Source organism: Dipodomys merriami, unplaced genomic scaffold (genome assembly GCF_024711535.1).
Source record: "Dipodomys merriami isolate MVZ:Mamm:240054 unplaced genomic scaffold, mDipMer1.0.p SCAF_91, whole genome shotgun sequence".
In the NCBI taxonomy this organism is placed as follows: Eukaryota; Metazoa; Chordata; class Mammalia; order Rodentia; family Heteromyidae; genus Dipodomys; species Dipodomys merriami.
Genome location: NW_027206524.1, coordinates 4,266,416 through 4,281,006, shown reverse-complemented (window position 1 = coordinate 4,281,006; position 14,591 = coordinate 4,266,416). Strand labels below are relative to the sequence as shown.

The window sequence follows — 14,591 nt, the reverse complement described above, 5'->3', positions numbered from 1 at the left end:
TAAAATAATTAAGTCAATTGGCAGGCAGCCTAGATTGACAGGTCTGCCAGTCTTTTCCTTTGTAGAAATGAAGTCATAGAAACAATATATCCTTTCTTAGTTTAACAATATTTCTCAAAATAACACAGAACTATCTTAAAGTTTCTTCCTAAACAATCACATTTTATGGACTGTTTATCTTTTAACTTCAGGTGGGGTACCTTAAATAGCATAATAATATGTTAACACAAAATATCAATTCTAAGTCATCTCATTTAATCCCCCAAACAATGTTATAAAATATGCACTATTATTATCTTTATTTTATAATGTAAGGTAACAGGGCTTCAATAACTTATGCAAAGCCAGACAATCTAACTCCAGAGGCAGCTCTGTTTACCACTGTGCTCTGGGCTAACCAACAAAGAACTCAGCTGAAGTCCTTCAATAATTCAGGCCCCAGCACTCTGACACTGACAGTTAAAAAAACGTCTGACTGTCAGTTGCTCATGCCTGTAATCCTAGTTACTCAGGAGGCTGAGATCTGAGGACCACAGTTCAAAGCCAGCCAAGGCAGGAAAGTCCATTAGACACTAAATCGACAATAAACTACTAGAAAAAGCCAGAAGTGGCACTGTGGCTCAAGTGGTAGAGCAAAAGAAGCTCAAAGACAGGCCCTGAGTTCAAGCTTCAGGACTGGGAGGTGGGGTCTGCAGAAATTAACTTCCAAAATATCAAATAAAGCTCAATTTGTCAGGATGTTAGGAAGGTTTTGGTTACAAAAGAGATAAAACTATCTTCATGAACTTCCCAACATTTCAGAATACCTGTTTTCAAAGCAGCTGTCATTATAAAAGATAGATTTCTGCCAGGTAACATGTTTTTTTGCTTTGTTTGATTACTCTCAAAGTAATTATCAACAGACTTATGAGCTTTTGAGCATCTTGAAAGTCCTGAGAATCTGTCTCCTCCAAAGACCCCGTGGGTACAAAAATCCCCTGCTAGTGAAAATTGAATGGCATGGAAAAGTGGAGGTGCCCAGCACAGCTCCCACAAGAGAAAGCTCATCTCATTGCTCAGTGGTTATGACTGTCATGAAGTTTTCCACTAGCCACCTTTTCATCTTCATCACATATAGTACTTTCCCACTGTCTGGGTAAACCACAGATACCACCGTGCATCCTGTGGCTCTGCAAATTCTGTTCCTACTTTATGAAGACACTATCAGAAAAGCAACATCCCTCTGACCCTCAGCTATCTTGCACATTAGAATACAGAACGTCCTTCTTCGGGTCAAATAAGCACACCAGCTGGGGCTAGGCAAAAAACCTAACAGAAACAAATCTTTTGGGTTATGTGAATAAAACAGATTGATAAGACACTGCTTGATCGAATTTAGTCTAATACCTAGATGTACGAAAGATTAATAACGATATTTACTTGGAACTGATGCCCTATACTCTGTGTCTGTTAAAAGGATACAAAAACACTTTCTTATTAGAGAGCTTTGTATCATAATCAAAACATTTAAAGGATATTCTAGGACAAATAAAATTATGAGGGCCTTAAAGTATAAGTTCTATTTAAGTGACCAATCATTCAACTTCTCTGGAAGAAGTTTCATGAAAAGAATTCATGAAAAAGACAAAAGCACAAAAGAATTCGTCAAAAATGGATTGTTCTTAGGATAACAAAAGGCTTCCTTGTTGAAATAGCCAACACAATGTCATAAGACAAAGGCAATCATAGACTGAGTACGAAAGCAGTCCCATAATGGTATACTTCTTCATAAACGGGATGTTCAGAATTTTAGATGGAGGGCTGGGAAGGTAGCTCAGCGGTAGAGTGCATGCCTTGCAAGCATGAGGCCCTGGGTTCGATTCCTCAGCACCACATAAACAGAAAAGGCTGGAAGTGGCGCTGTGGCTCCAGTGGTAGAGAGCTAGCCTTGAGCTGAAGAGCTGAGGGACAGCGCCCAGACCCAGAGTTCAGGCCCCATGATCGGCCAAAAAAAAAGAATTTTGGCAGACAGACAGGAAGACAGACAGACAGACAGATTCTCTGACCTATCTGGTATAGAAAGTCCAGAGATCTAAAGCTGACAGCAAAAAAAAAAAAAAAAAAAAAAGAACAAAGGTTTGAAACTGCATCTTTTCTTCCCACAGGGATCAAGAAAAGAGTGTTCAGTATCAAGTGTTCAGTATCAGAAACAAGGTGTCAATTTTTCCTCAGATTTGATATTTAGGCAGTTAGGACATTTGTGTTTACCTTTTTAAAAGAATACACACTAGGCTGGGCACTGGTGGCTCATGCCTATAATCCAAGCTACAGAGGAGGCTGAGATCTGAGGATCACAATTTGAAGCCAGCCTGGGCAGGAAAGTCCATGAAACTCCTATCTCTAATTAAGAAGTGGTGCTGTGGCTCAAAGTGGCAGAGCATTAGTCTTGAGCAAAAACGCTCAGGGATAGTGCCCAGACCCTGAGTTCAAGCCCCAGAGAGAGAGAGGGAAAAAAAAAAAAAAAGTACTCAATAGGTCAACTTTCCATTCTAAAAAAAAAAATTAAATTTTTCCAAACTTAAATACTACAAGGATTATACTAACAAAAAATGGCAATGATAACTTTCCAATTAAGAGTCCATAAAAGTTACAAAGAGCTGGGTACTAGTGGCTCACATCTATAATCCTAGCTACTCAGGAGGCTGAGATCTGAGGATCACAGGTTAAAGTTAGCCTGGCAGTAAAACCCATGAGACTCTTTCTTTTGTTTTGTTTTGTTTTTGGTCCTGTCATGAGCCTGAACTCTGGGCCTGGGCGCTGTCCCTCAGCTCTTCAGCTCAAGGCTAGTGCTCTACCACTTGAGCCACAGCGCCACTTCTGGCTTTTTTCTTATGTGGTGCTGAGGAATCAAACCCAGGGCCTCTGGCATGCAAGGCAAACACTCTACCACTGAGCCACCTTCCCAGCCCCCCCATGAGACTCTTATCTCCAATTAACCACCAGAAAACTGGAAGTGGCACTGTGGCTCAAGTGGTAGAGCACTATCCTTGAGATGAGGGACAGTGCCTAGGCCCAGAGTTCAAGCCCCATCACCAACAAAAAATAAAAAAACAAAAAGTTACGAAGAACTATGTATTTATAATGACTAAACTATGAATTATACCTAAGATATTTATTTTATATTTACTCCTAGATTTCATTTCAGCCTTCCTTCTGAGCTGTGGTTCCTGTTCTCAAACCATACCACAAATTCTAGTATGAGAACAGAGAGGATTGGGAAGGGAAGGGAAGTAAGCATGAAGAGAAAAGGAAATGATCACAAAACAAAGAGAAATGGGAAGGGCATCGATAAATTAGCATCTTTAAAAAACATATTTGTGGAAGTGGCGCTTTAGTTCAAGTGGTAGAGCGCTCGCCTTGAGCTGAAGAGCTGAGGGACAGCGCCCAGGCCCAGAGTTCAAGCCCCACGGCCGACCAAAAAAAAAAAAAACAAACATATTTGTTCCGGGCATCCGTGGCTCATGCTTCTAATCCTAGCTACTCAGGAGGCTGAGATCTGAGGATCATGGTTAAAGGCAGCCTGGGCAGGAAACTGTGAAACTCTTATCTCCAACAAACCACTCAGAAAACTGGAAGTGCTGCTAAGGCTCAAGTGGTAGAGCGCTCACCTTGAGCTAAAAAGCTGAGGGATAGCGCCCAGGCCAGAGTTCAAGACAGACAGACAGACACACACACACACACAAATTTATTTGTATTTGCACAAAGAAGAGAAATATTGCCAAATAAGTTCTCAAATTCAAACATATAGACACTTGCATGCTAGGTACCACAACTGACTTAGAAGCTCTAAGAGAAAAGGAATGGTAATGGTGCCAGAAATAATAGAAGTTACTTCAGAAGCTAGCACACTGAAGCAAAATGGACTCATATTTTTGCTGTCAAAACAAGTCTGTTTTGCAAACCAAAGCTGTCTAAACCTGGGGCGAATATTATCCCAAAGTGTTCCCGGTTTTGTGCAACTCAAAATATTTTTTGTGTGCTATGCCTCCATCCTCTTACCCCTACGCTAACTTATTTACATAAAGTGGTAATTTTAAGGGACTGAAGGATGTTTTCCTAAGTATTTTATGCTTACACCAATTTGCTTTTCTCTTAAGAGCTGAAAACAATCTGCTTGTTTTACAGACGCTAAAATAGAACACAATGATCATAAAGAATATTCAATGAAGATAACCACTTAATAGAAAAATCAACTAAAATTAAGTTGACTTTAATTGTAATTAATCATCAATCTTACTCATCTGTGATTTGCCTTGTTGATGTAACAGTGGATCAGTGTTGATGTCCACAAGGAACATTTGACAATTCAAGTTTCAAGAACAAGCAGTTCTTTGCTTTCAAATCTAAATAACTGCAAAATAGTTAACTTGTAGGGCAAATCAAAATGTCACGAAGGATGTTAGTTATTTTAATAAGTCATTGCTAACATCAAAACCATTTGTGAACTTTTCTTAGTACTTCATGAAAACTCCTTTGCACACATAAAAGCCCACCTATCAAAGCTCCAGATTTTTAGCTTTTTATTAATTTGTGGGACTGGTAAGGAGGAAAACAGATTAGGGATAAGGGACAATGGGCAGTCATACAAAAAGAGATGCCAAAATTTCTTACAAATTCTAAAACAGTGGGGGAAATATATCTTCTCAGCACTAGTGTGATCAGTAAAGAAAATATTGGAAAGGGAATGAGCAAAAAATATATATATGCAGTAGCTTATGTGTTCGAGATTTCAAAGTCCCCAATCAGGATACATCAGGCAGACTTCTCTTGAGTTACCTTTAATCATATGGCCTGGATTTGGCCTGGACCAGTTGATTAGATGTGACTGTTTATGGCATAGCCTTTCAATCTTCAAAAGCCCTGTATAAATGGTACATTTGGTCACCCTAAATAATAAAGGAGATCAACTATAGTATGTAACATTATGTTAGAGAATTGCCCATAGGTAGTAATTCCTATCTGAGCCCAGTATCACTGCTTTTTACCTCGCCCATTCTTATCCGACTGTTCTTCCTCCAAAATAGGCCTGAAATATCCTCAACTTTATTGGGCCTTCTACTAAACAACATATTATAATTCTGCTTTCACTGTTTTAGAAATGTCACAGTGAAAGTTATCTAAGCAGTTACGCTTTATACACTCAAATGCTGAATCATTACTATCTGCTAGCTATCAGCCTGGGCAACAGGAATACAACACTGCACAAAACATCCCTGTCCTTTCATGGTGTTACCATTCTGGCGGGGGCAAGGCAAGCAACAAGAAGCCATTACACACTTACATATTATCTAGGAGGGATAGATACTGAGAAGAAAAATATACAAAGGCAACAATGCAGGGAGGGTAGGAGAAAATTGATACTTTGCATCACTACTAGAGTCACATTTTAGCAGAAATCTAAAGGGAGTAAGGAAGCCTATTACACAGCTATCTGGTGATGTATCAATAGCAAAGGCCAGAATTTACTTGGTAATCTGGGGAATAATCAAAGAACCTGAACTGAGTTAACTGGCAGAACAGTAGTAAATAAAACCAGACAAAGAATCTGATTATTATGACTAAAATAGAGAAGTCCTTGGTTGTGCTTGAACAAAGAACTGCTACAACATGACTTAATTTTACTTACTTTTACTTACTTTTAAAGGCTCACTCTAAATACTACACGAAGTAAGAATAATAGGGAAAAACATAAAAGAAAGAATATTCATGTACTAGAATTAATGGTCCATGTTAGAGATAATGGTGACTTGGATCAAAGTTATTAAATAAGTGAATCCTGAATCTATTTTTAATAGTTTTGCATTCAAATAGTTGTACAGGAAATTTCCAAGATATTACAGAATTATCATGTACTCAAACCAAATAGGTTTTTCTTATTGTTAATAGTTTGTGATATATTTATTGAAAATGAGAAACCAACATTAGCATATCAATATTGACAAAATGACACCAAATCTTTAACTGCACCAAATCTTCTGGATCTACTTTTAAGGTAGAGTCAATAGCAATTTCTGATAACTATAGCAGAATATGAAAATGAGAGCCAAAAGTATCTCTAAGATTTCTCCTAAGAAACGAACTCAAAGAATGGAAGGTAGAAACTTAAAGGATTAGGTATCACTTTCTGAGATGGGCAAGGGCATATGTAGGAGACTAAAATATCAAGTCTGAATTTAGATATACTGGAATTCCCACAAGAAAAGGTAATCAGCTTTCAAAGAAATCTGGACTATATTTAGTTTGAGAAAGAGTTTTAAATGTAGAATCACAAGAATTTGATAAATAACATGCTTGAGTATTGAGACAGTGAACATGATTCTCAGGATTCTAGCTAAGAAAAGCATGTAAATGATAGTGGTTCTTAAGTTCAGCTTTCTCCTAATAAATATCCACATCTTGCCAAAATTTTCAATATGAAGATAAAAATCTCAACTGCTAGTGTCAGTAAAAATCTTTGGAAAAACTAACCCACTTTACAGAGAGTGTTATTTTAAAACTGCTTATCGCTTTTTTTGTTGGAGTAAGAAGTACTTTTGGCAAAGTTACAGGGGATCAAAATGCACAAAGTGGAGATTTTTATAGTTTAACCACTCATTTCAACAGTCTTGAAGGCCAATGATGATCCATAGTCTGTATGTCATATTTGAGACAACACTACATGGAATGACTTTCAGAATAATAAGAAACCACTCAAAATAAAGATGTTAATGAAACCTTATCTGTGAAAATACAGAATAATCTATACCAAAAAGGAAGACTCAGGCACATCTTCACCAATTCACAGTTGATAAAAGACCTGCTGACGTGCCTTATTCTAAACAATATGCTTCTGAAGTTTAAATATCAGTATTTTCAGAGTTAAACATTAAGCAATGAAAAAATGCTCTCAATTCAGTTTCTTCCAAACAGAAGATGAGTGATGAAAACTATCACAGATCCTGACAGCAAAATGGTAATTTTATATCCTGGCCTTGCTGGGTAAATGGGTTGGAATTTTACAACATCACCAAAACAAACAAAGAATCTCAAAAAAGAGTGAATCAGGGGTTAGGGTGTACGTGCATGGCTTTCAATATAAAAGTAAATTCTTCACAGTTGCTTGGGCTTAGCTGCAATTCTGCACTCAACCTTTCCCTTCCATTCCTACCACTATCATTACCTCTTGCTCAGATTTTCAAGGCCAGCTGAGCTTTTTCTCCTACTCATTGATCTAGCAGTAAGAACAGAGCTTATTTCCTAATATGGCTACAAATTTAAGACAAAGGATTTCTGACTCCTTAAACCTCAGTTTCTTCACATACATAAAGGCAACAAATATCTCTTTTCTCTTGCTCTCAAGGGATTTCTATTTACTAGATTATTAGCAGTTTCTTAGTCCAGTACTGTGGAACATCTGGAACATAGCCACATATATCCCTGTAGCTTTCCTATACCAAAACTTTTTAAATAGTGTATAACCACAATACTTACACTTGTTTCATAAACTTACTGCTCAGAAAGGATCTTGGTGAAAATGCTCTCAAAGAACAAAACACTACATGATATTACAGAACTTCTACATCAGCACACTATACAAATAACAAACTCAAGAGTTCTCATCAAAAAAAGTAATCTTTGAATCCCAAAATATACAAGTAATTCTCAGGAAAAGCTTTCTGTATAAAACATTACAGACACCTAGCAATATGTTTCCTCAGAACAAGAAAATACAGCAAAGATTTAATGTCACTTAATGTTACTGATAATAACAACAGTAATATCATCTAAATGGAGCTTATTAGTTATAAAACATTTTCAAATTTAGTTCCTTAGGGGAAGAAAAAGATGTCAGAATAAAAGCAAGTTTTTCTCAGTCACATTTGAGGAATGTGTTATTTCTGCCAAGGACAAATTTCTCTAAGCCAGCCAGTAGTAACTTTTAGACTCTTTGGAGCACTAGATTACGGGTTCCCTCCAAGATAAGTTTTTATGGCTTAAGTGGAGCAGGCAATAAAGTTTTGTTACTCCATAAGCACACATAACAGAGTCAAAGTTTATCCCCAAAGTTATACCCCCAAACTAACATTGCTATTACAACTCTGATTTATTCTAGAAAGAAAAGAATTACACACTTAAATCTTTGGGTAAATTTACCATTGATACTATTGGAATTTTCAGTATTACTTGAGTTCAGTATTACAAGCTTTAATGTTGAGTTACAACACAGTAGTATTGGTAATTTATTGTATTTTTATATAAGATCCAAAAGACATTTTGTAAAACCCTAAACCTCATTTAGTGCTACTTGGTATTTACTGCATTACCGTAGGAAGATGTAAGGTCAGATGAAAAGCATACACATAAGCATAAACTAAGTATACAGGGACCCAAGTTCTAACCTAATTTTGCTATTCTTTAACTGTAGGACTTTTGAAGAATGGTTTATTAGTTAAGACTTCATTTCCTCATCTGCTGAATCATGATTTGTAATACAACAGTTTTCAAAAGTTTTTCTTTAGAAGGCTCTAGAGCTCTAGTAATGGTTCAGAGTTTCTATTAGGAATGACAGAAGAGCTCTAAGCACAGATAGTGGTAGAAGCTGTACAGCAGCAGGAATGTGCTTAATGCAGCTCAACAGAACACTAAAGATGATAAAAAAAAATGATTAATTTATTTTGACCAATTCACTTAGAAACCAAATGAGTATATTCAGGAACCTGTTTGGCAAGTGACTAGTGGAATGAGGCATTTCTGCCTCAAAACATGAAAAAAAATCAGTAAGTTAATACCAAAAATGACTAAGTATAAAGGCTTGTACTAATATACCAAGTAATATACTAATATACCAAGTAATTATTAATAGCACAAATTATTAATTTATAGTTTTTCAATGTAAGATAATCATTCAACAGATAAGCATCCAGTAAAATGTAAGGAAAATTAGTATATTCAAATGCTGAGAAATGCACATATTTAAGTACAATTTTTTTCAAGGAAAAGCTCCCCTTGAAGTTCAGTATGGGGGGGAGGGGGGAGGAAAGAAGATGCTCTGGTTACAGACAAAAGGGAAACCTAGAGCTCTATGCTCATAACCCTCTTTTCTTTCTCCCAGGAGAAGTGAAACACTCCTGAGGAACCCTGAAGTCACACAATATAATATTTAAAACCAGTGGAATAGGTCAGTGAATGCCATACTCATTCTAGAATTGCGTAGATCAGAAAAAGTTCAAAAGTATTTTTAAAGACGTATGTGAGATTTTTCACATTGTCAAGTAATAATGACTTGGAAAGTTATTATTTTATAACTGAAAGGACACCCTTACACACAAAAAAATAGGAAAAACAAAACATCAAAATGAACATATTTAGCTTTGCTTCATACGCACTGGTTTGCTACCAAAAAAAAGGTCATTAAAGATCAGTAACTTAGAAAATCAGTTGAAAGCACTTCTTAAGCCTATCCAAACTCTATTACACAACTTCTACTTCAGACCTCCCATTCTGCGATAACTACCTTCAAAACTACCTCTCCATTCATAATAAAATTACCGTAGGTATCTAAGAATCATTTCCTAAGACAATTATTGTTAGGTAAAGAAAATAACCTAGTAATTAAATCTAGAAAGATGTTAAAAGTAAAAGATCTATATTGTATATTAAATAATTCAACATGAGAATCACTTTAAATTTTTAGTTTTTTCCTACAATTAAAAAAATCAAACTATAAGTATCACCTAAAACATATTCAAGGTAACTTTGAGCTTCTGAAGGTTTAAGTGGCTCTGAACTTTCTACTGCTTTCTGCTCATTCAGGCAGTATTCAGCTTCAACATTACAGTTTGGTTTAATAAATCCTACTTCCTTTTCAAAAGCAGCACAGCCCTTAGATAATTCTGAGGATCTATTTCCTCAAATTTCAGCACTGTTGTTCCTTTCTTTACATTTCTGCAAAAGCCTTCCATCTACCAGAGATTAGTACAAGGACTTCTGACCATCAAAGCCACAGGAAATCCAGATAAATAATGAAACAAAGCTGTATTTCCAGGATTATGTAACCTCTCTGAACCCAAAAGACAATGTGGTCTATTGACCACCATAAACTAGTTTTTCAGATCTCAGTATAAATCTCTAAGTTATAACAATATATGACATTCTGTTGGCTAAAGTAGAAGTAGTTCTATTGTGAAGTCCAAACTTATCTTTTTGAAAATTCACTGTATTGTTATCTTCACAGTTGTACAAAGGCATTTCAATTTAACACAATCATTTATATGCACAATGCATCCTGATCAGTCACCACTTCCATCATTCCCAAACACTTCTTTGCTAAGAACTCCCAAAATACTAATTATCAGATACCCAGGAAACCTTCATTTAAGTTTCAGCTTCATGATTCCTTTCCATTTTTGATGGTATACATAATATATTCTAGACAAATCTCAGATACACCTTTTAACAAAATGCTGTATTGGGTTCCTGTGAGATCCATTCCCACTATTTTACCCTAAAGCAATTTTTCTTAGAAACACTCTAAATATGCCAAGGAAGGGATAAGCAGTATTCATCATCACTTCTGAAACTAAAAATTCACATTATCACTTTGGAAAACAAAACTAATTTCACTAACTTTCATTGAAATGCTTCTCCCAAATTTTACAAAGTATTATTTCCTCTCACATAATAACATGATATCTGCTGCATGATGCAGGAAACAAGATGGAAAGTTTGTGCTGACTCTTTAAAATAGCATTAAACAAGCAAGACTACTTGCTGGCTTACAAAGGCTGCAAACATCACTTTTTTATCGTTCAAATATCTTCTGGTTATCTTGTCAGTTTAGGGAATTAAACTAGGTTGAATCTGAACAAAGTGCCTCACACGGCAACATCCTCACGCCACAGAACAATTATGTTTAAGGAAGGAGCTTAAAGAAAAGATAAAGTTTTCTCTGAAATTAAGTCACATCAACCCTTGAAAGCACACTGTAGGGAAGCCTGGTAATTTGTGTCATGTATTTCTTCTTAGCCATCACAGATCAAACCCTCTCAAACAGTACACTCTGGGTTTGTTTAAAAGGGACATCTGAAAAGCCATGAGAGCCTTCATCTCCTATTACTTCCATTTGAAAAGAAGTTAGGTAATGAAAGGCTGGATTAAGCTAATTTTTTGAGGTTTTTCAGTAAGCACAAACCTGTCACTGCTGCTAGCCCTGAGCATCTTGAGGAATGTTTGAATCCTGGCTCTAAAGTGGTCACTCAGCCCTCTGGTAATATCACTGTGAGGACTCTTCTCTGCACACTGGGAGATGGAGGTAGCTAAACTATTCAGAAAAATAACAAAACATTGACTTTGTCTATTTAAAGTTCAGGTTGAGCAGCAAAGCCATGTCATCTGCACAGCCTCATCTTTTTGTTATCAGTACAATCCTCAGTGGAGTATTCAGAAATGAGTTATCCTTTCTTGCATGTCAGAAATAAACACACCCCAGGACAAACATGGAAGTAGAAGAGGTAAGAAGGAAGGGCCTTTACAAATGCAAAACCCTAATACTGATGCTCTTGAGTTTATCTCCCCAGATGACATAATATTACAACCAAATGCTCACACTGTTTTATAGGAGAATCAAAGAAGAGAAATTCAGAAAGTAGTCTCAAGGCTGTGAGTAATTTTTCACTTCTCAAGCTATTATTAAAGACCTAGCATACAGTATCAACAAGGAAAACAAACAAACTATAGTGAACAGTCTTCCCTCAAAATTCAAGAGAAACTGAATACCATGAAGATACCCAAACCCTATCAAATAGCTTATAACCTATGCACTGCTTTCATATACCCTTTTTTTTGGGGGGGGGGTCGGCGAAGGGGCTTGAACTCAGGCCTTGGGCACTATCCCTCAGCTCTTCAGCTCAAGGCAAGCGCTCTACCTCTGGAGAGCCACAGTACCACTTCCTTTTTTCTAGTGATAAGAGATAAGAGTCTCACAGACTTCCTGCCAGGGCTGTCTTTGAACTATGATCCTCATATCTCAGCTCCTGAGTAGCTAGGATTACCGGCGTGAGCCACTGACACCGGCTCTTATACTTTTTCTTTTGGTCTTTTTTTTTGTCATATACTTTTTTTTGTTTTTTGTTTTTAGTGGTGCTGAAGATCAAATTCTGCATAATAGACAAACTAGAGTACTCCTACCAGCTCTCTACCATATACTTTTACTCCGGATTACTTTTTTATACTTTTAATCTTCAGATTACTTACCATAACCAATGCAATGTGCACTGTAAATAAATAATTGCTATACCAAAACCAGCACTTATTCGGTATTCATGTAATCACCATAGCCCTAACTACACTTTTGACTGTTCTTGGCTGAGCTTTTGCACAGACTCCACAGATACAGAAGGTAAACTATAAGTACAAACTGCATAAATACATACAAAGGAAATACAATGACAGGGCTTTCTCTGATCTCTAGATTATAGCTTTCCTCTCTTTTAAATCGAGATGTGAGATTCTTAGTAAAACAACAACAACCAAAAAAAGGCTTATTTCTATGTAAACTTTCATTAGGGCTAACGTTTTCTTCTTTAGTTTTTTTTTTTTTTTCAAGCAGGTAGAAAACTCGTTTATTAACAGAGAGCAGCCCTTTTTAAAGCCAAAAAGGGCTGGTGGCATGGCTAGGGAAGAAGAGGAACCCATCACTGTCAAGGTCACACCCTATCATGCACCTAAGCTTTCACGGGCTGGTTACACACTGAACGTAAGGTAAATTGGGCTCTGTCTACTCTACTCTCTCTCAGAGCCATCTTTGCTGCCCATGTGCTCTACAGTAAATTGGGCTCTGCCCACTCAACTCCCTTCAGCGCCATCTTTGCTGCCTGTGGTCCCCCACAGATTTCCTCCTTTTTTTTTTTTAACAGGATTACATTGGTAAGATAGCATTGGCCACGCAGGGGGGTTGAGGCAAGTCTGGGGGTCGAGATTCGCCAGACAAGGATAGAGAGGGCCCTTGTGCATGATGCAAGAGCCCGTCCCAGTTACCTCACATCCCTATCTAGCACAGTAATTTTTATCCCCTGCAACCCCTAAGATCCAATTTCCCTGCCACAAGACTTCAACCCCTGAATTGTCAAAGCATAAACAGAAATCTCCTCCAGCTTTAGAAGTAGGATGTACATGCTGGCGATTTCATTTTCAGGTGCCACTGAAGACAGAGTGACACTTAATAACAAATTCCTGCCGTTTTTTCATTGCTTCCCACTTCAGAACTACGGCATGAGTTATCATCTTTGACCTGTTCTGGAAGTGCTTTGACCAGTATGGGAAAAAAATGACAAAAGAAGATTATGGGCTTACTCAAGGGAGTCGAAGCTTTCCTAACTGCTGAGAAAAAATCATGGCTAGTCAGGCATAGCACAGTAAGATTCTGCATGAGAAATGACATATATTACTTGGCCTTGGTCCAAGGCCAAATACAGAATACAAAGCTGAATTACTTTCAGTGTCAAACACATCAGGCGAAATTCATAGGTGCACATGGATGGCATTTGTAATTGTAAATGGAAAGATAGATAGATTGAACATTATTGTTTATAGAGTATAATTATGGTGGAAGGTACAGAGTGAATTCATGTAGATTCTGTGGACTCAATTAAAACAGGGGTTTAATGCAACTGGGTCCTAATAGGCCACAAATCTAAATGTGATACAGACTAAAAAAACTGATCAATGAGGATGGGAGGGAAAAACTAGGAGAGCAAGGGAAACAGTAACATTGTCCCAAAAGAAATTTACTCATTATCTGACTGCAACTCACCTTTTAACAACAATTAAAAATCTGATCAAGCCTAGCCCATCTTCTATGTTTAATGGACAAAAATACAATGGGAAAAAGTGATAGGGGAATAAGGCAAATCCCAACAAAGCATCTTAGGTATTCTTCATTCTGCATCATGGAGGAAAATAAGTGAACCAAAATGTACAGGCCACAAGAGCTTAAATTCAATTGGAATATCCTGCTATATACATACACAAATTTCAACATTATAAACATTGCCCTTATTAAAAGATAAATCCTCTTTTGTCTCACACTTTAATAGAATTGTCAAAAAAATTACTTAGAAATGGATAAATATGTACATATATATTTATAAAGATAAAACTACTTACCTTTGCTTGTTTCTTGTTGGCTTCTCTTCTGGCTTCCTTTTCTTTCAGTCTTTTCTCCTATAGGAGAAAAAAACAAAGAAAATTAGTGACATTCTATTCAGGTATAAAATTAACTACAAAATCACTAGTTTAACTTTTAAAATTTTTTTAAATTAGAAAGAGAAAATTATAACCCCTCTGTACAGTATGTTCACAAAAAAAATAAAATAAAATAAAATAAAAAGAGTTTCTACAAAAGAGCCCTCTTAAAAAAAAAGAGAGAAAATTAGTGACATTCTATTTAGATATAAAATTAACTACACAATCACTATAACTTTTTAAAGCCAACTTACAAATGAGATTTGATATTCACTTTTCAATAACTATTCATAAAATACCTATTATTTATTCACAATCACTAAGTGTATGTC

At 36.5% G+C, this 14,591-nt stretch overlaps 1 protein-coding gene across 1 annotated transcript in view; it reads right to left on the bottom strand.

Moving 5' to 3' along the window:
* The window catches only part of LOC138821383 (probable ATP-dependent RNA helicase DDX10), a 113,955-nt gene that overhangs the window by 28,140 nt on the left and 71,224 nt on the right, over positions 1-14,591 (bottom strand). Inside the window, exon 16 of the mRNA XM_070013570.1 lies at positions 14,182-14,238. Coding sequence (XP_069869671.1) covers positions 14,182-14,238 — 57 coding nt within the window. The remainder of the gene's footprint in view (positions 1-14,181; positions 14,239-14,591) is intronic.